At 41.5% G+C, this 26034-nt stretch overlaps 1 protein-coding gene across 3 annotated transcripts in view; it reads right to left on the bottom strand.

The window, feature by feature from the left end:
* The window catches only part of LOC137185678 (unconventional myosin-Ic-like), a 60570-nt gene that overhangs the window by 15786 nt on the left and 18750 nt on the right, over positions 1-26034 (bottom strand). For 2 of the 3 annotated variants that reach the window (XM_067593968.1, XM_067593971.1), the window contains 7 exons: positions 7020-7175; positions 6450-6565; positions 4443-4641; positions 3631-3711; positions 3150-3329; positions 1742-1840; positions 720-830 (listed from right to left, as the gene is read on the bottom strand). In XM_067593968.1, the coding sequence (XP_067450069.1) occupies positions 720-830; positions 1742-1840; positions 3150-3329; positions 3631-3711; positions 4443-4641; positions 6450-6565; positions 7020-7175 (942 nt within the window). Of the gene's footprint in view, positions 1-719; positions 831-1741; positions 1841-3149; positions 3330-3630; positions 3712-4442; positions 4642-6449; positions 6566-7019; positions 7176-15363; positions 15577-26034 lie in introns of those variants that run through there. The other variant, XM_067593969.1, reaches the window with a different exon arrangement.

Genomic DNA, 26034 nt, shown 5'->3' with positions numbered 1-26034 from the left:
AGCTTCAGAGGTGTTCCAACATGTTGGAGCTACCATGAGATTGCTTTAAGGCAGAAACAATGAGTGGGAAGAGGAATGTTTTGGAAACATTTGATGACAATGAATTCATTAACAGATAATTATGACAAAAACAGCAATTGGCTTTGTGTGGGATGAAGAGGAGAACACATGCTGTCTTCATTTTTGTCTCAGATATTTCATGAGCCTGTATGTTGCCTACATAAGACTGATAAAGAATGTTCCCAAACAATGGCTGAGGACTCCCTCTTCCCTGGCCAAATGCCGATGCTCAACTTAATTATAACAGACATAATCTAATATCAGGTTCTTGTACTTCATTCATTTATTTCAACTTGTATGCAGACTGTAGTATTTGGGAGATATATTATTATAGACTGTGTGACATTACAGGAATCATTTTCCTGATGTGACACTATGATGTTATAACATGATGTGATTGACAGGCCTGACTCATTTACACAGCTGCATCAAAATAGCTACTATTATACATTAACATATATATAACATAAACATTTATTTTGAAGCTCTATTTCATAAGGCTTGCCAGTAAAATACTACTCTGAGGAGGGAGTATTTTAGTCCAAGTTAAATGTTCCTTGGAGGGATTCTGATATGCTTGATAAATATGGACCTGAGCCTTTTTTTTCACTGATGGCCTGTTAGGAGTGTTTATGAACCAGCTTGGTCTAGTTTCTTACCCTGGCCAGGTACTTGATCTGTGTGTCAGAGGTGATGCAGGCAATGCCGTCCTCTCCGCCGTACTGCACATTCCCCAGGTGGAGCACACTGGCAATGATGTTCAACAACTCCTACACAGGCAAACATAGAGACATAGAGAAGAGGGTTGAAAGCAAAGAAAGTACAAGAAAGGAGGTGAGAGGGTGGTGAACACAGAATACAGAATAATACGAAGAGGAAAAATAAGGAGAGACAGAAGAAGAAGAAGGACATTGAAGGGGAGGAAGAGAACAAAGGTAAAGAGATGAGAAGCTGCGGCACGATAAGATTATACTGGGTTTACTGCCCAGGCTATCTTTATGAGCGACTTGGTAGATAAGGATGACTTTGTTTAAAATTAAGTTTAAAAATTGAACATGGTAGGAATGCAACAATGTGCTCACCAAGCTAAAACTGCACACACACACACACACACACACACCTGCCCCTCACTCTATAAGCAGTGTGAGCTCTGGAAACAAGCCCAGACTCATGAGTATGTAGGAAAACTCCCACGCTGAGTACAAATAAGTTCTCACCATATAATATCAGCCACACACACACACACACACACACACTCAGTCACCTCTGTCCACCAAAGACTTTCAAATACAAACATCCTACTCTTGTCGTCCACAGGTCTCAAACAGGAACAGCCTCAGACCCCTCAGGCACAAGGAGTACTTTACTGTTTATAAAGCAACCTGTTATAAAGACTGTTGTATTGCTATCAGTACACATAGCGAGGGTGGTAATAATTAAGTCTGGTGCAAACAGGAAATAGTTTTTTAATTCAGTTAGTAGGAGAGAAAGTAAGAAGTAAAACATAATGCAACATGTTTAGAAATTCAGGGTGAGAGATGATAACCTCAACCTTGCTTAAACTGCTTATCTACTTCATGGAAACAGCAAATATTTTCTAGACTCCACATCTCCCTCATTACTTTAGGTAACAAAACAAACATGTCAGGAATGATTTGCACGGCTTGGACTTAGTCCTTACCTCCACATCGTCCTCGTTGAAGCCAATCACACTCAAGGCTTTCCTCACCACCTTCCAATCACTGCGGTCATTGATGGAGCTCACTTTGGGACAGTTACCCTATGTAAACACACACACGAAAACAACCTAAAGCACTTTCAACACACTGTTTATGTCCTGTCTAGTTCAGGCTGTTTATCCCCTTGTGAAGTTACAAACATGCAGGGCAAAACCCATAAACAATCTGGTGTGTAAATAGGTGTTTACATGTGATGTGAACACCTATTTGCACAAGCACACATGTGAAATGTTTTTGCTCTGTAGCTGTTGGTGTGTGTTCACTGAGGGGAGGGTTCAGCTAGTGCCTTAAGGCAGATTTCCCCCCTGGAGGAAAGCTCCTCTTGCTGTACAGAGAGCCTCTGACTGAGAGCCTATTAACCAGAACTCCCACTGGGACACACACACACACACACACACACACACACACACACACACACCCTACAGACCTATGGCTTCTGTCAAGATATAGAGAGAGACTGAGTTAGTGAGCGAGTGAGAGAGAGACCTACTGCAACTTCCCTGCAGAATTTACAGATGGTTTACATTCATCTACAGGTTTCTCTCCAGGGCTGGAGGTGTGGTTCAGGAATGACTTCATTGGGACTTAACTATGAATTGGCATTGTTGCAGGTTATTCTCCATGAGGAGATAGTTTTACAAGCATGTCTGTAATAAACCACAGTTCAACCACAACGTTTACCAGATGCTGTTCATGCTGGTAAACTAAATGCAATTAAGATAGTGTAGTTCTATTGTCAAGTACATGCAAAACTGTAGGCAGAAACATAAACACAAGTTCCCTGTGATGTGATATGAAACCAACAAAAAACTGAATGCAGTCTGGTATAAAAATGTTTCATTTTTAGTAATATTCATAATAAGGCTAAACTATTGAGATTATGAGACTTCTACAAAACTACTTAGCTGTCTTGACAGAAAGTTAGCTTGGTGGTCTCTTTGAGGAGCATCACTACACATCTTATCACACAACACAGTACAGATTACAATTACAATATGCATAAATATATATAGATACTAAAAAAGACATAAGAAAACATCATAACCAAATGAAACTCTTTGCTTCTACTTGGTGAAATATGGTGAATTAAGTGTAATAGCGTTATGTTGTGTTGTTAACAGCTGTTGCTATATTATGACACATTTTAATCACATAAAAATGTACAGCAATATGGCACACCCTAACACTCTTACTGAAAAATTTCACACTGCCCAGCCCTACTGAAAGATGCATACCGCTCCCGTCTCTAGCTTCTAGTAAATTTTTACCACAAAGTCACACTACATACTTATACCTTGCTGTGTTTGCCAACACTTCACAGACACAGAAATGTAAGTACCACATGCTTACTTTGACCAGATACTGGTACTGCTGAGGGTTCCTCTCTAAGCCTAGGCGTCTCAGCAGGTCTTCTTCCCCTCCCTCAATCAGTTGATAGAAGATGTGGAAGTTCCTCTCTCCGTGGTTCTGGTGGACCACCCGGGACTTCTCCAGCAGGTAGTTGATGATGTGGCCTCCCACTGGGGCACCCTGCCGACGGGACAAAGGCCAGGGAGAGAAGAAGGGGGGGGCAGGGGATGAGGAACAGGAGGAGAGGTTGAGGCTGGGGTACTGAGGTATGATTATAACATGCAGGTTCATGGCAAATATTGTGCACCCGCAAGCACGGATACGGGAGAGAGGGAGTGATGTGATTAATGTCAAAATCAAAATTTAATAGAGGGAACAATATTTTAAGTTCTTGCAACAATCAATAAGCTCCCTTCTAAAGATAGGCTTGTTGGACCATGTTTAAAGTAGCTGCCAGTGTAAATCAGACTATTCTGCTCACCTTGAAGTCAAACTGAATGTCCATGTACTTGCCAAAACGACTTGAGTTGTCGTTACGCAACGTCTTGGCATTGCCAAAGGCCTGGAGGGATAAAGACAGGAGAGAAGAAGAAGAGTGAGGAGTGATGGATTGAGTGGAAGAGAGATAACAGGAAAACGGAGAGGAATAGTGTCATAAAGATGGGGAGACAGACAAGAAGGTAAGAGTCCCTGCAGTGTTCGTCTACAGTAGCGCAGATTACAAGGCATAGTGTACAAACACACACACACACACATCTGGAGAGCATCTGGATGAGACATGCCACACATCAAAACAAGCGCTGCAGTAAACTTAACACCTCTCTATTGCCTTCATTTTCCAAAACAACGATTGTAAACCTGACACAGAAACAATGAATTCAACACTATTTTGAATAACTTTACGTAAAATGTTCATATAACTGGTAATATTTTAAATAAAAATATGATATGTTGGTACTTATCAGCAGGAGAATGACAGATTTATGCCCAAATAAAAAGATAATAAAACATTATTCAGGACAGTGTGATATTTAGAACTTATTTTGGCCTTAAAACTCTATTTTTCTTAATCTTGAGGTTTTGAGATCTTCATTTCAAACTGCTGACAGCTTGATATCTTGTATAAAAATCAGCCTCATATTCATCAACAAATCAATATACAGCATCTCCCTCGGTCATCACTCAGCAGGATGATAAATTTGGCTGTACAATAAATCCAATATGCTGAAAAGCTCTCGGTGTAGTCCACAGACAGGATTTCTTCCAGATGAACGAAGTGCCGTCGGGTCTCACCTCCAGCACAGGGTTGGACTGCAGCAGGCGGTCCTTGACGGTCTGCACCTGCTCGCTGGCTGGACAGGTGACAGCGTAGTACTGCAGGATCTTCTTGGACGCCTCTGTCTTCCCGGCTCCGCTCTCCCCGGAGATCAGGATGCACTGATCCTTCCTCTCTGTCCTCATGGAACGGTAAGAGTTATCTGCCACCGCATAGCTGGAGGAGCAGAGGGACAGACATGATCAGGCAGGTGGTCGGCAGGATGTGTGAAGACAAGGCTTGGACTACAGGCAGAGAAACACCTTAAGACACATTTTATGTAAAAACATTTCTGGAAATCATCACCTAACAAGGCAAGCTTTATTTATTTTGCACATTTCACACGCAGGGAAAAACATTGCAACATTGTAAGTCCAGTTTTCACTCTCCTTTAGTTCTGTTTTGATCTCCACTAACTCCTGAGAAAAATATCCTTACATCCTTAGCTGAACCAGCTAATCACTAACTGTGTTACTTAATGTTAATGAGTGGAAAGAACCTAAAAAGCTCCAGAGCTGGTTGATAATTCTGTGGGTTTGTCTCTATGAGTGAGTCTTTTCACATTGCACATAGTTATGTAACTCATTGCCGACACAAAAATATTGATTATAGCAGCTTTAAATATTGGCAAAAGTATTTTCCACAGGCAGCTTAAATTCTAAATTACAGAATGGGTCCAGTCAAACAGTTATCAGTTAAAACAAGTATGTAATTAGAGAGAAGAAAGAATACATTGAATATTCATGAAATAAAACTTAATAAATGGTTAAATGGAAATCTGCATAAAAATTCACATCTATGTACTAACAAAATAGACAAGAATCATTCATCAGTCATGATGATGATGTTTAAAAAATGTAGCACTTAGCATCTCTTGGAGAACATGTGTTTGGAAAGTATCATATGATAACACATCATACTGTGTGAACATGGAAAGACACTGGACTGACTTCCAGTATGAATCATAATGTCCATAGTGGAGTGCAGCCGGTTTTAGTTACAGTATTATTTATCAGCCCTGTGCTGCTATCAGCACTGCTATGTTGTTTCAGCTTGTTTGGACACATTTCTGACACCAGACTAATTGCTGGAAGATAAAAAAACGGCAGCTTGGCCATAGCCGCATCATACTGTATGTGTGTGTACTCTTTGTGTGTGATATTGGGGGGGTGGATGTGAGCTGGGGGTCAGGTTCTGGTCAGAGGAATTCCCTCTCAAGGGAGGAAATCTCTTGCCTGGTACCATCATTTGTTTACTTTTCTTTCCCCCTCTCTCTCCAGCCCTCCATCTCCACTTGCCAAAGCACATCTTTCTTTCCACTCACAGGGAGAGAAAACATTTGGCCATACACTCAGGGACTGAAGCAAAGAGAAGAAAAAAAACTACCAGTGGATACAGCAGAGAGAGAGAAAGAGCTAGCTAGAGATTCAAGAAGGTTTCAATAACGCCACTTTCAGTTTCCATAATGAACTTGATTGTTTTGTAGCTGACCTACAGGGTCTGGGGAGATTTAACGGGGAATCCCCTCACAATTCCTGTGGCAACCTTTCAAACAAACACTTTACCTCATGCCATGACGTCTTTCAGGCTGTTCATGGCATGACCATGAGAGCATTACGTAGTTGGTTGACTATGACTCTTCAAATATTCCCACAGACCACTAAACACACACACTCTGACAATATTTAGAACACAGGTGCCACAAATGTTATGTCTTTGTGGGGGGAAAAGCTTGGTAAGCTTCAACAGATGCTTTATTTTAGGTTGTAGGGGAAAAAAACAGGCAACACTAAACATACTGTTCACCATGAATGATGTTTGTGCTAATGAGTAAAAAATATGTTTCTCCTGTAATAGCGATGAAATGCACTGAATCATTTCTCAGACATGCCTCTGTCTTCTATTAACTCTTCAACAACTGATTTGGCTGTAAATGTAACGGTATTGACCAGCATGATGTGAGGTATGCAGAGGTGTGTACTTACATGTGTGGTGAGACCTCGTAGAAGTTGACCCCACGGTACCGTTCCATGTGGTTCTTGGTGTAGATCTCCAGATCTTTGTAGGGGTTAACTGACACCAGCACTGAACCAATGTATGTCTAATGGAGAGGAAATATAATGTCACATTACATGAGAAAGATCACTTGAAGCAATGTTAAACAAGACACCTGGACTGAGACAACTGATAACTAACTAAATAATAATAAACAGAAAGAGAAGGTCAACTTCTGCAAACATTGATGGACCTGAGTTTCATCAATAATTGGCTAGAGTATCCAAGTCTTTAACTAGGAGGGATGACAGGTTTCTATAAAGGTGATTACAAGCTCTAGTTCACTTCTTGAAACAATCTGTGGATGTGATTCCATCACCAAAATTCACAATTCTAAATGTTTCTGTATCACTGTCACCAAGAGAAATATCTGTGATTTGGTTACTTTTCTTCCTGTATATTGCTTCTGAAGTTATAGCTATATAAGATAGTGTGTCATAAAAATAAGGCAGACTTGAATAGGACACAACCCCCCCGCCCTCCTCACTACAACTACTCACATAGATGAGGTTCTCTTTGAAGCGTTTGCGCAGGTTCTCTATGAACGAGCCCTCGCTGGTGTAGTTCTCCAGCAGGACAAAGTCCTGCACGCCCACCCGGTCTCTGGCTGTCAGGGCCGACTCCATCATAGCCCGCACCCCGTCACTAGCCACCACCTAGAGGACGACAAACAGGGAGTAGAGGGGATAAGTGACTGAACATAACAACATAACCTATGTACTGTAATACTTCATCAGTCATGGTTTGGCTGTCCCACGCAAGGAGAAATTGGAGAAATGAAGAAGGGAGGGAATGAAAAACACCAAACACTCCACATCGCACGCACACATAATCCATCTTCATTTAGGAAATAAGGAGTGAGACGAGTTAAGTAAACCAGCACTCAAAATCATAAATCCATGCAGCACCAAGTGGAGGAAGTGGAAGAAGTGCACTACCTTGTTTAATACCCCACTGTGTGTGTATAAGCTAGAGTATCAGGTGGTTGTGGGATTCAAACTGTGATGCGCGGAGGCCAACAGTTTCTCAATGAACTGAAACAAAAACACGATGGAATAACTGAAAAAAAGCAGGATTTTGGTAAATATGGATATTTTGCCAGTCAGTTTGTGTTTTCCTTGACTGACTGATAAATCAGCCAATAGTGCAGATGTATTTATATCTGTGTGTATATGTTGGCTGATGAAGTAAGAAGAAATGTGAGCGCAGAAGATATGTTTGAAGTCATTTTGAAACAGTGTCACCATAACACCAGCGAGCACTGACAGATTTATTTTTCATCAGGATCTGTTACATGTCCTGCTGACAGTTCTTTAAAAAACACATTTTTTGACTAAAGAATTGTAACTCATGGTCCACTTGATAGCTTTTTTTCTCTCAGTATCCATGATAAAGAAGGTCATGAGTTGCTGTTAAAAGCTCTGGCAAAAGGTAGTTGACCTTGAGTTAACATTATACATCAAGAATGAACTTGCAGGATTAAATTTGAAGGATCTTTATAACAAATGGTTTCATGTTATGTGTTTATAAACATTCATACTGGCAAACATATTGTTATCAGATTTTTTAATTTCTAAAACATCAATATTGTTATTGACCTCAAAAATTGAATGTGTGTCAAGCTGCACTGCAGTGTTGTAGGACTGTATCCTCTTTTGAATCTTATTCAACAGTTTGACCAACAGGTCCAACAAGTATTTTTCAGGGGTTCAGAAGAGTTTTAGTGTTCCAGGTTTTATCATCTGTCTTTTGGAGTCTCTTTGCCATAAACTCTAAAATTTACAGATATTGGATATGAGCACAAATAATCATCTGACGTTAGCTTCAATCCAAAAACTTTAACAGAGGGTCTTACAAAAGATCCAAATCAGATGCATTGTTTATTGAGATAAAAATTTTTTGCGCAAGTAAATCCCAAAAGGTTTATTTAGTCCTTCCTGTCCCGTAAGTTCACATCTTTTAGGACATAGAGAAAATCCAAAATCCCCCCTCCCAGCATTCAACCTACAATAGAGCACATTCAAACCAATGCCAAGACCCGCTGTTTGAAGTCCAAAAGACCTCACATTCATTCAAACACATACAACTAAACAAAGTGGAGATTTTCTGTTTGTACTTGGTCCAATGTTTTCTTTAGAACAGCCTCTAAGTGATCTTACCACCTCTAGAAACGGAGATGGAGTTGAACTCAGATGTGGAGATTAAAGTTATCACTTCAACCTAAGTGCAACAAGCCCCACCCAGGTTGCACATATTTAAAAAAAATTTACAGAACTAATTTAGCATGAGAAGCAAAGTCAAACTGTAACACTTACATGTTTCAGATCATCGACACGTTTGGCCAGGAAGCCGCTTTCTAAAATAGAAGCTTGAGTTTTAAGCATAAGATTGCGAATGTTGCTCACATCCATGTTTAACATGTACCCGGTTGGACAAAAATACAACCAGCTACTAGACTTGTGCTGGAGGGCAGAGGCAGCCAGCGCAGGGACGGGGACAGTCAACACACACACACACACACACACACATAAAGTACAGCAGGTGTTGTTGTTGTGTTAAGCAGTACAGTAGTCTTCATCCCTCAGGAGACCACGAAGAAGAGATGGAGAAAGAAAGAGAAGAGAAAGCTTGAGGGAGGAGAGAACATATTAATTAAGGATGGGTGAGACGGGAGAGAGACATGTGAGAGGAAGGAGTAAAGAGATATGAGATGATGGATGCCAGGTTATGACTCCAGTCCTGCACCATCGCTCCATTTCAACTGCACTACATAGTTAACAATAATCCCTGAAATTCCACACAGCAGCACCCTGAACACAACACCTTCAATCACTGCAGAACAGACACACACGTGAACAACATCTTGAGTGGATTTCACACAAGTATGCATGAATATGTTTGATCCCGGCTTTCAAAGGAGAGCTCCAGTGTCCCATGGTGCTTCACACATGGGGAGAAACCATGGGACACTAGTGTGGACCATGCTCTGTGTTTTTTTTTAAGTCCGCAAAACAACTTCAGGCAACGACAAATACCATTAACAAGCATTGTCTGTTATACTTATGTGCTTTAATGCAGTGAGCCGTTCCTGCACTTTATCTTTACTGCCTTTTAAAGAGGGAGGCTCTTAGAACTGACTCACCTCTTATCTTTATGATCTGATGATGACTCAAGTTTTCATTGGTGCCCTTCTTCTACTTCTTAATCCAGGCTGTAAAATGTGCATGTGTGTGTTTGTACGTCACATCGCTACAAAGTCACAACCATGGCACTGATCCACAGTGCAGACGATTCAGTTTCATCTCAGAAACTTTTACGAGACACTATTATACAACTCCCATATTAAACGGCTATAAATAGAACCTGCAGTTAATATTGGTGTTGATTTTTACAACACATTGGCTACAGTCAGCTTCTTCAACACCCATGGAAGCTTCACAGACAGATGACGATGTCTAGGAGAGTAAATGCAGCTTCAAGGCAATGAAGGCCCCGCACATCAAGAAGAGTGACTGGGGAAAGCATGCTGACACACTGGTAGAAGTTATAATCCTTCAGATCTTCATGAAATCAAACCCTGTTTTTGATATATTGTATGGACTATGTTTTTTTCAGCAATAGACATTCTGTAATAACCTCTGTATCTAGTAATTTAACAGCAGCAGAGTCCACCATCCCCACGCTGGATTCAAACTGCCCACCTACACACGAGGGATTAACAGGAAATGATGCTTGTACTTTATCAAGTGTTAGTGTTTGTAATTTTATCTCACTGATATCAACCTCACTATTTACTGTTCACTCTCCTCACACCTTATCGAGAGTGTAGTGAAACAAGTTTCACTGTACATTGTAAAATCAGTTTTATCAACACCTTCATCTATAGCTTTCACACACCATTAGCGGTGCAAGTGACAGAATATCAAGCTCAGTGATTGGCTGTCATTGGCTGTATTAAAGAACCAGATATATTCTAAAGCAGTTGTTCGTCTTTTGTACTGGTGATTTAACCAGGAGAGTTTCATGCTGATCCAAACTGTAGAAGTGTTCAAACTGTGAGTAACGTAACATTCACTATGGTAAAAATTGATGGGACTTTTACCTCTAGAACAAGGGGCGCCCAGAATTACACCACATACTTTGCAACTCTATACTGCTAATATAAACTGACCATGTCCTACTGCTGCTGCTTTACAAAAAAAGCATTAAATTAATGTTGTAGAAATAATAGAACAAGAAGGAGCACACCTCCATCTCCTTGGTTACTCCGCCCTGCTGTTGTGTGGAAAACTACACGTGAAATCAGATTATGGTTGCTGATGGCATGATGGGAAAAGGCCAATTATTGACTGACTTCTTTATTAAAACAACATGACTTTGTTTGGCTGCGGTGTAAACTGATACACCAGCTGCTCTTCTGCTGTGTTTCTGAAGAGTTTATTCCAAGTATTATTTAAAACGCACACATGCATGAAACATGTGTGCACGTGTGAGGTCATATTTGTGATAACTGTCTCGTACATCTTTGTTTCTCTCGCTCCTGGATGCCATGAACTCTGGTGACCTATTGTTTCACACATCTCTTCAGAAAGCAAAGAAACCGCAGCTGTGTGTGTGTGTGGTTGTGCGGGTGTGTGCATCCTGAGAGCCGTGTTTGTGTGACTAACATTCTTTACTGCTTATCAGTCTTTGCTGTGATAAGTCTGTATACTTCTCACCTGTCAATCAAACAGTGTCAGCAGTATTACGACCTCTTTACATTTGATTTTTGCTATTGCTGCTCAAGCTAACAATCCACTTCTTTCTCTCAATCCAAACACGCTGCTGTGGCTGCAGCTGGAAACATATGAAACATATGACTTCCTATGTAGCTGAGGTGTTTTTTTCTAGGAGAGAATTACAAGACACTGAGTGTTTAAAGGAACTCATCACCTGGAAACAGGTTAAATCACTATTAAGAGAAGCAAAACTGACATTCATTTATATGAAGTTGTCATGATTTACTACAAAACCCTCCAAATGTTATGGCAACTTGGGAGGAAAGAAACCAGAACCTTGTTTTCTCACCTCTCCCCTCCTCTTCCTCCTCTATACATTCTATCACTCATTCACATTCCCTCCTCGTTTCAGTCTCTCCCCTTCTCTCTCCATTACTTCATTGTTTCCCGATCCCGCTTTCAGTGTTTGGTTTTCCTGAGTGTAATGCCGCACGCTGGACCTCCACCCGTTTTCTCGACGCAAGTCACACACACACACATTTATTCTCAGGAACACACCGAGTACGTGCCTACCCGGTTCCTACATGTCGTCACGTTTTCCAAATCCTGTGCAACAAACAAGGCAGCTTGGAGCCAGGTTAGCAGGAGGAGACCTGCAGAGGTACAACTCTGAGACCTCCATATCTATAAGAGTTTCACTGCACTTATACAGCCCTTTTTTAACCTCAATGGACCAAGTGCTTTACAGTTTGCCTCTCATTCACCCATTCACACACACACACACGAATGCCAACTGTTCAAAAAATAAGTCAACAAATCTACTAATCTGACCAAACATTCAATGCCAACCTTTGGTACCATGAGAGTTTTTTGCTCGTTAATAAAAAAGTATTGAGGCACAATACCCAGGTGTATGTACACAGAGAGATCAGAGGTGTCCCAATACAACTGTATTACATCATGTAGTTTGATCCAAGCACCATTTAACTGTTCCTCATGTGCCTCTTTTTAAAATCATCATCATTATTTAATCTCTCTATTCTTCACATTTTCCTTTTTCTTATTCCTCCATGCTTTCTCCTCCCTTCAGTGCCTCCGTCCTCTTTCAAACGACAGATTGAACGAGCGAGCACATCTAAGAGAAGCAGAGAAAGGGGGAGAAAGCAGAGGGATTTGATCATCCAGCCGGCCTGTGAACAATAGCAGCTCTCTCTTTGACCTTTACGTCGCCCTGGGTGCGCTCGCAGAGCTCAGATGTCACACTGTTTATGTAAACCTCATCCAACCTGCTGCTTTCAATGCACTATACAGCGCACACGATGAACCGCGGACGGATGATGATGAGACTTTAAGACTTTAAGACTTTAACAGCCATGTAAAGCAGCCCCACCCAGGCAAGAAGTCCATATACACTAAATAAGACACTGAATAGATATCAGGGTTTGTAAGATATGTTTACATGGTATGATTTTGTTATTATTCACTTTGTATGACATAGTTATATATAGCAGGTCTGCATGGAGTTTGTCTATATGCAAACTGGATGGGATTTAAAGAAGCTCATAAACAAATCAGGCCCCAGAGCACTTAACACCAACTGGAGTTAAATATTTGCTCAAGATGCAGGTTAAATATGCAAAAATGAGAACAGAGGAGTGTAGCAGTCAGAAAAAAAAAACTTCTGACTTCTGTTTCACATGATTTGTTCTATAATTACAACCAAATGAGTGAGGCGTGTGGCTCTGATGAAGAAATGGTTAGCTACTCGCGCAGTGTTTTGCCCTTTTTCTACATTTTTCCTCTATGAATCAGTTGTCTGGCACTGACTTCTCCTCCTCTCTCATCTGTTCTGCACTAGCTGGTAGAAAAAAAAAAAAGGGGGGGCATGAAGTGAAGAATTACTCAACGTCTAGATTTGTCTTTCAGACATGAATGTTGCCCTTGTGAAAATATAGTGAGGCCGGTGATGATGCCAAGTGTGACATCAGAAGCCACACAAGTGCTGATGGTGTCCTGTTGGTTTTTTGATGGGACCACAAATCAACCACAGGCTTCATCAAACGAGGAAGTGGTCGATAAATCGCAACACATGCCTCCATGGGCAGATTCCTATCAGTCGGAAAGGGATTTTCTTTGAGATTTGAAGACACTTAAACATAAATAACCAACTGGAGGTGAGCTAAACCCTGTGCTACTGTAAGTCAGCGTGTGTGTGTGTGTGGCAGGGGAATGCAATTATAATCAAAGGCAGATGATATATCGACGCTGAAGCATTTTCCCCCCGTTTCACACATACAGATATAGGATTCCCACTTATTACTATTGTGATTATGATTACCATGGCTACGACCTACAGGTTTAGCAGTGAGCATGTTCATTTCCATCTCAGGAGAGAGTGGAGCTGCTCTGCGGAGCCGTCAGACAGGTGGGGTGAGCTCGCTAGTCTCGCCTACCTGAGGACATGTGGGCCAAAACAACTCGACCGCCTGCCAATCAGAGAGTACTCTGTTTATTTATATCCACAACTACTTCACCAAGGACTCACCATGGTTAAATGTTCCTACGCAAGTCACCACTCTGCTTCATTCCCATCAGGTGTACCTTTCCACTGCTTACCCTCAACTCTGATCTTCCTGGTGGGGGGGCAGGGAGCAAGTTAAATGACAACGTCCCTACTGTGGAGTCCATTAAGTATCATATTTTTCTTACAACTATCATTTTACTCACTGGTTACGACTATTAATGAAATAAAAAGAGAGAGATAAAATATGTTCGTGTGGGACTGACATGCTGCTGTATGATGTCAAAATCAAAAGTAGCTGGTTAACTCTTTTTAGTCTCAGTTTAGCTTTAAAGGGACATTTTTACTTTTTACTGTCTTTACTTTAAACCTGCACATTTCAAATAAATCATTATTTATGAGACATTTATGACTCCATCGAGCAGTCCAAAACAGTTTAGCAACTGTCACTTACCCGACCCCAGCGATAATCCATAGACATTCAGTTTTGAGGTTTTCGAGTCATTATATTTGTATTCCAGCTAGTTCACCGAGACATTCCCGAGCTTCTCACTCGCCTCTCTCTAGGCTGCATCGATACTAGAGTTAAGATGAAGTTTAACAAGAGTGGAGAGCCTGGAGAGAGTGAGACCAGCCCGACATATAACTACCTATTGAGCTGAAGTCAGATGCCCTGCAGGCAGTAATGACAACTGTGTCAGGAATCTCTCAGTGCATTGTACTATCCTGATAAATCAATCAGACACACACACTGCTGTAGAAACAGAGAAAGCTTGTAAAAAAATTGATAAAAATCCTTACAGATATGTGTCAAAATGTGGAGGAAATATTTTCAGGATTTAAGAAAATATATACACAATATAAGATGAAAAAGGAAGTTTCAAGTCACACAAACACACACACACACACACACACACACACACACACTCATACTTCATTGATACATCAACACATGCTTTTTTCATTAACATGCTCAGTCTCAGTGAATGCCAAAGAATGCTGCCCAGCCACACAACACCACCATGTGATTGCCTCGCCCTGGGGCGGTGCACAAACACACACACACACACACACACACACACACACACTCACTCACACACAGCGATGAGGACACACCTTCCCAGATATCAAATAGATCCAAATACAAATAGATCTGACATTGACATGATAAATGCAGAGTCGAGGTGAGGAAGGGATGCTGAGATCAAAGAGGAGACTGACTAACAACAAACAGTTGAGGTAAAGATCGCTGGATTCCTGTCAGGGAAGCAAAAAGTCAGTTCTGGGTCTCACCTGTCACTCGCTCACCTGCGTCCTTGAGGTTCAAGAGCATACCGTCAAGGTTGTTACACTATTTAAATGCCGCTGTAGGTACTCATTACGAATAAGGCGGCTCCTAAAAACTTCCTCTTCCACTTCAATAAACTCCATCCTGCTCTCTGACAAGTCTGATCAAAACTAAATCCATCTTACACATAACTCCTCACCTTTCACCTTCTCACATAAAAAAACCTGCATGTTTAGACTTTGACTAACAACACCATAAAAAAAAAAAAAGTGTCCTGATTTTCACCACTTTCTCTGCGAGACGACTGGGTGTCTTACCAGAGGTCTGTACTTCATGGCTCCTGCTCTCGAGTGATCTGGACGGGTTATTCGTTCCCCCCCCACCCCCGAGCCGATAGTCCCGCTATAAGAATGTGGCCTCCAGCGCCGCGTCACGACCACTATTTAGCCGAGAGTTTGTTTTTAGAAGCTTTCCCCTCTGTCCTGAGAGCCAGCTGCCATAGCTTCTCCTCTTACTGCTGCTTGCACACACACCTCACTCTCTCTGTCTCTAGCTCGCCACTCGTTCACCCACTTTCTTCTCCCTCCCTCCCTCCCTCCAGAGGAAATAGTCCCTGTGTTGGGTGACACATAACCCCCCCCAACACTCCCCCCTTTCCCTCTCTCTGCTTTTTTCCCCCCTCGTCGCCCTCTCCTCAATCCGACAGGCGCTTATATGCTAAAAGTGAAAACTTACCCTAGTTGCTCTCATTTGGACTCTTTTCTTGCTCTTTTGCTGCTCTTAAAAAAAAGGGAGAGGATATAAGAGAGCAAACACATCTCCCATCACACACACATCTGGCCTTAACCATCCCTGGAGAGAAAAAAGGTTGAGAGAGGAAAAATGCGTTCTGATGCCAAAAGGGTAAAGAGTATGTGTGCATCCAAGCGTGCTTGTGTGAAAAAGGGAAACTCTTGGATACAAAGTAGTAAATGCAGCATGAGCCAATAAATAATCATGTATTAGAGCCAGGAGAGTTTCCTTTTCCTTCCCTCCTCCCTCTTTCCTTCCCTGCTCTCCCCACTCTGAGATTTACAAGCTGAAGCAGAAACCAGACAAGCAGCCAAGAGTCCCACTGTCATAAATACTGCTTTTGATGCATCTACGCAGGCTCACACACACACACACACACACATATACATACACACACGTAGATAATAATGTGCGCATGCATGCACACAAATACATACGCAAGGTCTTACCATCGTTAGTCCAATATCATTACAGGGGAGTGTAATCAGTCCGGACCAGTGTTGCACACACGTACACACACACACACACACACGCTCTGTGCAGATCAAAGACCTCAGCAGTCTAATGCATCTGCTTGTTAACACTAATAACAACTGACATCTTACAGGCAACGGGCATGTGCTGCTGAGAACAAAGAGGAGGACAAGTTTCCACCACCGTTGCTGGATTAATACACAGACATTAACAAAAGGCTGGTTTGAAGTCTGATGGTGAAAGGTTTGAAAGGCAAAGTCTCCAAATCACCTGTTAGTGAGCTCACACCAAGCATCTCCTTTCATTAGAACACAAGGTAAAGAGGAGATCGGATAAAATGTAAATTGTAAGATTGAAACCTGAGTGTGAGAACTATGAAATCAGAATGATGAAAACGCAAAACACATCTTTGATAGGATTCACACTTGAAATAGACTGCCGGAGTCCGAGCTGCAAGCTTCAAAAAGCGGAGTGGTAGCAGGAAAAGCCAGGTTTTACAGGCCTCATTAGGATGACTCGCTGCTTCCTGTGGATCTAAGAGAATAGGCCCATAAATCCAAACAACTAGCACTTGTTGGTAACTGCATATTCCACGTCTCCGGGTCCATCTCTTCTTTATCGGCTACCCACACACACACACATCTGAAAAAAGCTAGATTTTATAAGGATACTGTGTGTGTGTCTAGTCTGGTTTTTGTATGATGAGAACAATAATATAAAAGGGGAAAGGAGCTGACGGAAAAGTAGAGAGGAGTTGGAAATGAACGGGGGAAAGAAAAAGTAATTGAGAGAATGAATGCGGGCGGGTACGAGTAGAGTCAATGAGTTCAATTTCACTTCACATAGCTGCAGCTGAGCTCAGGTGAAGTCTTGGCCAAGGTCATTCTTTAATACGTCTATTCATGTTTCCTTTGTAGCTCCTCCACTCAGGAAGAAAAGACAGAGTCTTTCAGTTAGCACTATGAAATCTCAAGCGCTTTCATTACTTTCACTGACACTTCCAACTGCTTCATATGACATAATACTCGTCAATTGACACCTAATTTTTTTTTTCTTCAACTGACAGTTCAACTACTTTCAAATCTTACACTTCAACTGACATTTCAGCTGCTTACAGCGCACACATCAAGTGTCCTCAGAGCTTCCACCTCAACTGAAACTTCAAATACTTTTACTGCTACTTTCACCACAAACACGTCAACCGACAGTTCAACTGCTTTCGATCTTTTAACGTAGACTGACGTTTCAGGACTCGGGTCAACAAAAAACTTCTTCAACTCTTCTGAGTCATACCACAATGTAACTGCTTTCAGTGATACTTTGACTGACATCATCTTATAGTTTATATGCTTGAACTGGCATCAGTTTATTTCAGGACTTCCTTTTCAAGTGACACTTCCAGCTTAGTTCATCAAATACACTTCAAATCACATTTCAGTGCATAACATAAAGGTTCAAATTCTTTCAGTTTCCATTTTAATTGCTATTTCAGCAACTACTTTCAGTAATAATATTTTGACAACTTTGCAACTTTTTTTTTAGCATTTCCATAATTTGAAATGCTTCAACTATGACTTCTCAGCAGGGTAAAGTTTCCCTCAGAAAATTTTGCATCTTTTTAGTTTCTCTTGTTCCAGAAATGTGAACTGGCGTCACCTTTCTCATTCCATTTCCCTCAGTCTGCTCCCAGGCTCACATAGCTCAGGTGGAGGCTTAGCCAAGGTCGTTCTATTCATGCTTCCTTGTAACTCCTCCACACACTCAGAAAAAGATTCTTCAGGGGTCTTTCGGTTAGAAAAATGGTTCTTTACAAAACAGTAAATGCTAAAAGACACAGCTTTCATTTACTGTTGTTACACAGAATCATTCAAAGTTGATCCTATTGCACCAAAGTTGTTCAGTGTATTCAGAGAGAGAGAGCAGGTATACCTTCCATGTCTTATCAAAGAGAATTATAGTGATCATATAAAAAGAGCACACCCTTGAAAAACAAGCTCAACTGAGGACACATGCTATTTCTCCTCCGCACCGCCCTCTACTGGTCGTCCCTGAATAAATGGAACTCAATAAGGAGTTAGGAATTAGATTTTTGCTGAGACAAACATCAAAATGCCTGAAAATAACAGACCTCCATTTGCATACCCATCTGTCTGTGTGCTGAGAGGAAGCAAGAGAAAACAAACACTTTGTACCGGGCTTAGCAGTGTCTGTGTCAGAGATTAAACTTTGTACACCTCGTTTGATGCGCCCTCCCCCCCCTCCTCCTCCTCACTCTTTTCACTCTCTTTCTCTCGTTTCATTGCCAGTATAATCAGAGCCCCTACTGCAGGAATCTGAGTAATGTTTTCCAGACGCTCTCTCTCTCTCTCTCTCAGTCTTTCTGTGTCTCTCTCACAACTGTGTGAGAATTCGCTGGACGGACGGCAGGAAACTGGCAAAGATACAAGCACAGATAGCGGCTGGTGTGGCGGCACGGTTGTAAAACACCCGTCGTTTCCACTAGATTTGTTCGTTTATTCATCTGCGCTAATGTCTCTGGTTAAAAGTGTGCAGACTGTAAAGGTGTGTGTGTGTGTGTGTGTGTCTGTATTCTGCAGGCTCATGCTGAGGCAGCATATTTGTGCTGAGTTGGAGGGAGGAGGGGCTGTATCTGACCACCAGTGTCTCGCTCGGCTCAGCTGTCAGACTTTAACCCTTGCTTATCCACTTTCTTAGCCGCCTCCAGGCAAAGTTAACTCTTCCAGCTGAAGTAGACGCTGCAGGAAATGATTGACATGTGAAGATATCTGGGAAGTGCTGTAGAAACACCGCAAAAATGAGACCAAAAACATCTGAGTATAAAATTATTATCATCCTAATGATCTGCTGGCACCAGATGGAGCATCTGTCTCTCTCCTCCCACGCACTGCCTGACAGCCTTTCTTGCCTACACACTATAGCTCGAACGATACTGCTTTTTTGGGGCCGATGCCAACACCGATATTAGGGAGTAAATAAATTCCGATATCAATATTTCAGCCGATAATCTTATATATACAGAATATATATGTACATAAACACACTTTTTTTGCAATGATCCCGCAAACACTGAAAAAGATATGTAATAGAGGCATGATATTTTACAGTTTAACAATAAACTTTATTGTATAAAATGACATCAATGCACTGAAACAGTAAACTACACTGGTAATTTAATAATCATAAATAACTATAAATAAAAAAACAGAACAAAAAACATGTATATATTACACTTGAATTAAGAAAAAGGATCAAATATACATAAAATGTTGCCTTTACAACTTTAAAAATTAAAAAATATATATATATCGGTGCATATCAGACAAGATATACGCTGATACCAACATATCTGTGAGCAAATATCTGCTGATATATCTCGCTGGGCTCTACTACACATGCTAGCTGAGGTTACAATACAGCATATTCAATCCCTTGTCCTTTACACTTTACAGCTCTGAGGCTATAAATGGTGTTACATAAAAGCACTATGAGGGGCATAAAGCCATGGAAACAAACATTGTTTTATATTTGCCATTTGGCCGGCCGGAAGAGCACTCCAATTACAGGCTCTGATGCCTAGTGCCACATGTTGGCCAAAAGTATCAAAAGCAGTACGTAGAACATTCCGTGCCTTCAATATTGTGGGTTTTTGACTAATCTTAGTAAATGCTAAATAGATAAAAGGCAGTACTGAAGAAACTGAAAGTGCATTCATTTTATACATATAGGAATAGGAATTAATTCAATTTAATTTTGAATATCAGACACAATTTATTATTACAAACAGGATTTTCATTTGTCTTAAAACATATCTGGAGGGGATCTTAAATAATATTGCTTTTCCACATTAAGTGACCTGAGGTTTCTCCTCTGTCTTATCACAGATGTTTGCAGGAGAGCTACAACTTGTCTTTCCATTAGGAGCAATGAACTGCATGTATTATTTTTTCCTTACACACTGCATTTATTATCTTCTATTCAAACATTACTCCATCTATAAAACTGAGGTTATGGTCCCCATCTCAGGTCACTGATGGGTTAGTGATTCTCTTCAGATTGAAAGCTCATGTTGGTTGGCCTCTCTATCGCACACAAACACACCACTTTGGGGGGAAAACACCAAATTAAACATCGAGTTGTTTAGATTGAGGGAAAGAAGGAGGGGGAAAAAAAAAAGCTCAAATCCCACTGACCACTTTCAGGCAAATGCATGTGACCTCGACTCCGTGGGAAATCAGAAATGGGAACTTGACTTTCCTTTCCTGCTCTCTCTCTCTCTCTCTCTCTCTTTCTTTCTCTCTCCTCTGCTCTCCTCTCCTTACATTCTTCTTTCCTCTCTCACTTCCTCTCCACTAAGTTTGTTCAGAATTATCTTGGTTATATATATAGTCATTTTCCACTCTCCCTCCATTGCCCATACGGTCCAAAAATAAGTCTTGGGAATGTGTCGTCATGTAACATCATGCCTTGCTTATCTGCCATATTTATTAGAAGCTAATACTGTGCTGCAAACTAAAGTGTAACTAAAAAGGGACGTCTGCAGCTGCTCCGTGTAGACAACAGATCACTGCTACCACACATGCCGGGTTGCCCTATGGAACACCCACAACGCATCGATTCTTGATCCTGGATGTGTTCAACTGAAGTAGGTCAAACTCATGTGACTCATGTGCACCAAATATTGCTTAATAGAGTTGTATCATGAGAAGACTACTGCATACACACGTCCCTCTGAGCACAGAGGACTTCCCCTGATTTCAACACATGCAACATACCCTGGTGGACAGACTGATGCTAAATATCAGCCTCACAGTCTCTAAAGATACTACTGAGACATGACGCACTTAAGAGTGGAACATCGTAAACTTACAGTTTACCATGATAGTGTTAGGCACTGTCTGTAAATAAATATGGACGTCAGGATGGCTCCCCAAAAGTGAAGCCAAAAAATCTCGACTGCCCCCTGGTGGCTGGCTGCAGTATGGGTCATAAGTCCCGCCCCCTCAATGTTAGCAGATGGGACATGAGCCAAACTAAAAACATCAAAATACACATCAAATACATTTTTCCCAAATACGGTTTCTGTCATATCAGGTAGTTTTATCACACTGATGTTTGTCCAAGTGCTCATTTTTCTGATTAGTTTGTTTTTAATTTGACGATATAAAAAAAGGGGTTTGTGACGTCATGATTGACAGCTGTGACGGCTGCTCTCAAACCTCCATGAGGCTGCAGGTCAGCAGAAGGCGTGACTCGTGGGGTTGACTCTACTGTGCAGAGCTCCAAATGACGTCACACAAGCAAGATGGCAGCTCCCGGAAAGGAGATATTTTGGCTTCACTTTTGCAAAGCGGTAGGACGTGGAGACGCTGCGTCCATATTTATATACAAGTCAATGGCATTAGGCCAGTGTATTGTTTGTTCATACGCTAGGCAGATATCTTCTAGGCAGATCTTCCAATAAATACTGTATAACAGGCTCAAGGTGTGTTCAGACAGAAAGCTAAACAAATTTTCGTCTTGCGTCATTTGCCGAATGTGAGCACTGGAGCGTTTGTGCAGTCTGTGTTTATTCCCCCCAAACAGCTACTGTACCAGACCAGAAGTGTTTCTGTGCTCTTCCTGTTATTTCCCTCTTGTCTCTCTCCATTTGCCTCTTGTGTCTGTACATTTAGGAAACAGATTCATAAAGCCCCAGGATGAATGCAATTTTTTTTTGCTCAAGTTGAAACATTTTGAACTCGCTATGTCTTCGCCTCAATTTGCAGCACCCTGGGCGTCTGCTCATCTATTTGTGACTCTCCGTTGACTTTGTATACAACACACATATGAACACACAGTCACATCTCAAAGCTTCATCAGCTTATTTAACTGGCTTTTAATGAGGATGCTGATAAAAATGAAACCACTACAGCATGTGAAAATGGAAACATTGAGGCAAATATTTGTATCAGTGGTAACACACCTAAAAAGCTCATAGTGTGAGCCATAAGTCTATCATTGCATATGAGCTTTTGGGATGACGTCTCTATCAACACTGCATTGTTCTGTCATACTGAGCACACCCTTGACTGCAAGGTTGAACGGGTTCATTTTCAGCATTTTCAGCCTATGCTGCAAAGGTTTCATCAGAGTGATGAAACCCAGGCGTTAAAGGATGCTGATACACACTATGCTATGATGACATCAGTAATACAACATAAGACCGGTTCTTTTTTACTAAATAGCACCATAAACCGACATCATCTGTGGCGCCAGGAAGATTAGCCTGGGATGGCAAAATATGTCAAAGCTAGCACAGCTGAAATTGAGAGAACAAATAGTTAAGATATGTTCTTTTGGTTAAAACTGATCTTAAAAAAGGCATTTGAAACACAAACCACCCTCTGCAGTGATGTCCTCTATCAAAACGTTGACAGGAAAGTACATATAGCCCGTATGATGACTCCACCCGTCTCCATTACAATATCCTAGAGTATCACTTTACATGTCATCTAAAACAGCAGTCCCAGTGGGCACAACTGTGCTGTAGCTGGCTTTCAACCAAAAGCAATATGTCTGCACTTCTAACTGACTTCTAACACATCTAGTTTGGGGAAATGTGGCTTGTTAGTCATCTACAGTAGTATGTAAGTATGTGATGAAAGAGTGTCCAATTATCTACCCAGGACATGCACAGATGTGGATCATTGGATCACTACTGCTTGATGCTACCGCTATGCAATACTAAATGACAGAAGCAGAGTTTTTCACAGAGTGAGTGCACTAGAACTCCTCCTTGCACGTCTTTCTCTGGCTGTCTCTGTGTATTGTTAATTTCCAGCAGGCCTGGCTTTCTTCATGACACTCCGCAGATTCTCTCACCATAATAAAGTTGCTCTTGTAATCGGTAGTAATACAAGTCATTACAATAGCTCGAACAATAAAAATTGCATGAACTTTTGGCCTTTCTCCTCTCTGGAGCACAACTGTCAGCGTGAGCTGCCATACAAAAGCCAGAGGGGGATCAAACTTTAACCCAGCGGCTACAAATCAAACAATAAAGAAAATCCAAAGTGCCCTTTTGAACCATCAAATACCTGCTCAAAGTCGCTGGAAATCTGCATGAAGCCCTCCAAAACCAAAACACTTATGCAAACAAGGTCCTAACATTCGCCAGACTGTCACCATCACCATCCTCAGCCTTTCACTCTCTCTCTTTCTCCCACAGTCTTCCTCTCACTCCCCCCCCCCCCCCCCCCCCCCTTTCAATCTTTTTTCCATCTTTCACACCAAAATCCATGCATTTGAGTGTGAAATTTCATTTAATCCTCGGATGGCTCCTTACTGATTTAAAAAGAAATACAAAGTCAAGAGGAAAGGAAGGGGAGGGAAGCAGGGACTGACAAAAAAAAAATGAATAGAAAAAATAAAAAAGGCAGTGCAGGGCGGCTGTGATGTCAGAGCGAAAGAATGCAAGCCATGTGGGCGGCAAACAAGAGTCGGGGAACAGAGACGAGAGGGCAGAAGAGAGAGAAACACGATGAAACAGAAGTATCAAGAAAGAGGATGAGGGGCAGGAAGTTGATGACAGATGGTGAAAGTGTCACTGCAAGAAGGAATAAAAGATATTAAATGTGGGTGAATGTGTGTGTGTGTGTGTGTGTGGTATGTGTGTGAGTGTGTGTGTGTGTTTTCTGACATAACTAGCTGTCTGCCAGCTTATAGTGGCCCAGCACCATATTGACACAAGGGGGTTCCCAGGGGCCAAATACACTCAAACTAACTCTAACTGTTCCCGTTTCTCTCTGTGTAACCTACTTAATGTGTCTCTCTCTCGTTGCCCTCTCAACCCTGGGTTAAGTGATTCACCACAGTGTGCGTGTGTGTGTTAGTGTGTACGTGTGTGTGTCCATGTGTACCAGACCATAGCGAAGTGAGATGTTTCCACTGTGAATGGACGTGATAGTGAGAGTCAGACCTGAACAGCAGTGGACAAAAGGCTGAAGCAGCAGGCTTGAAATTAAGTTAATAAGGGAAAATGGACTGTAGTTTTTTCACTTCACACACACACACCAAATATGGAGACACTCCCTGTCCTGCACACACACACACACACACACACACACACACACACACACACACACACATACACACACCCACTTTTCCACTGTGGCAGCAGTTTGGTCATGCAGGCATTTCCTAAAGTGTCTAGCGTCTTCCATAAAAGCATAATCCTGGGCTGAATTGAGTAGGCGTTCAGGTCCTGTCGGTGGGTCTTTCTGAGTGGATGAATGGAAGTCAGCTGTGTGTCCATTGCTACTGGACGGCTGCAGCTTAATGGCTCTTCTACAGGATATTCAGACTGATAATAACCTCTGATATGAGGCTCTAACCACTAACACTTCTCTAAATGGACAGTCTATTTCAAACTTGTTGGTTTTTTCAGCTGGTGTTGTAAGTGTGACACAGGCACAGTACGAGGTCAACAGGTCTGACACCTTATGATGAGTTTACCTTCATGCACAGGAGTGGTTCTATATTGTCAGATACACTGTGTAATAGGCCTTTTTGTCATGGAAGTCATTTTGACATGTCACAGTAGGAAAAGTCAATGCAGAATCAGAGATATTGTCTTTTTTTTTATTTCACACATTGCTCTTCCTTGTTAAAACCTGGCACCTACTGGCCTACATTACCCACAATGCAACTCAACTGCCGACACTTGGGTGAGAGATTTGGGTGTGTCATGCAAGCAGCAGCTAATGTAGCCTGGAGCTGCATAGCACTTCAGCTTCTTTAGTTTCACAGCTGATAAACGTTGTTACCTCATTTCGCTGTTAGCGTCTCTATTACTCATCGTGACTTGTGTGCTCAAGTGTTTAGCAAGAATAATAGGAAAACATGAATAAGTTAGCTGTCTGCAGGATAGAAATGCGCTCATGCTGATCTCCTGAAAACATTTAGCCCTTATGAGCTGATTTTTTTATGTGATTATAGCATCTTTATTCTAATAACAAAAGTTTTTATTTATACAGTCATGATGAGAATTTGTACAGTCTGTGATTTTAGCCCCTTTATCTCAGCGTCCAGGGGTCAGACCATGTCTTTTTTGATTCTACAACCGGGGGGCACAGAAACATTTTCAAATCATGCACATGAGCGGCTTCAAATTTTTATTTACAGTAGTAGAAAATATTCCACTACAGTACAAGACTGAAGAAACTGGTAAGAAAAAAGGTGGTGCAAGTAGTAGACTACAGAAATACCTGAGGTAAATGCTGCACACACACAACTCCTGATATACAGTACTAGTCAGAAGTTTTGGACACACTTCCTCATTCAAGGGACTGAGGGTGTGTCCAGACTTTTGACTGATACTGTACATATGGATACTCTCTATTGACTATCTGATCTGAGTTTTAATCTTAACTCTAAACTCAAGTCTGAATCCTAAACTAACCCGTTTGAAGCGAGGATTGCAAAGTGTCTTGAACTCCTGATATTCATTACTGGCCCTCATACAGACAGAGGTGAGAGAAAACTATCCTACAGTCGACAGGCCCTTCCAGTCATCGGGGCAGGTGGTGACTTGCTGAGAAGGAACTCAAAACATTGGGAACATTCTGCCTCTCCAACCCCCATTCCCACCCATTTTTTCTAGCTGCAGTGCATATCTACCCTGCTACACCTCTACTCTCTTACTTATCCTTCACTTTCTTTCT

The sequence above is a fragment of the Thunnus thynnus genome, chromosome 7 (assembly GCF_963924715.1).
Source record: "Thunnus thynnus chromosome 7, fThuThy2.1, whole genome shotgun sequence".
NCBI lineage: Eukaryota > Metazoa > Chordata > Actinopteri > Scombriformes > Scombridae > Thunnus > Thunnus thynnus.
The sequence above is the reverse complement of the archived record's forward strand: the minus strand, read 5'-3'. Positions and strand labels throughout refer to the sequence as shown.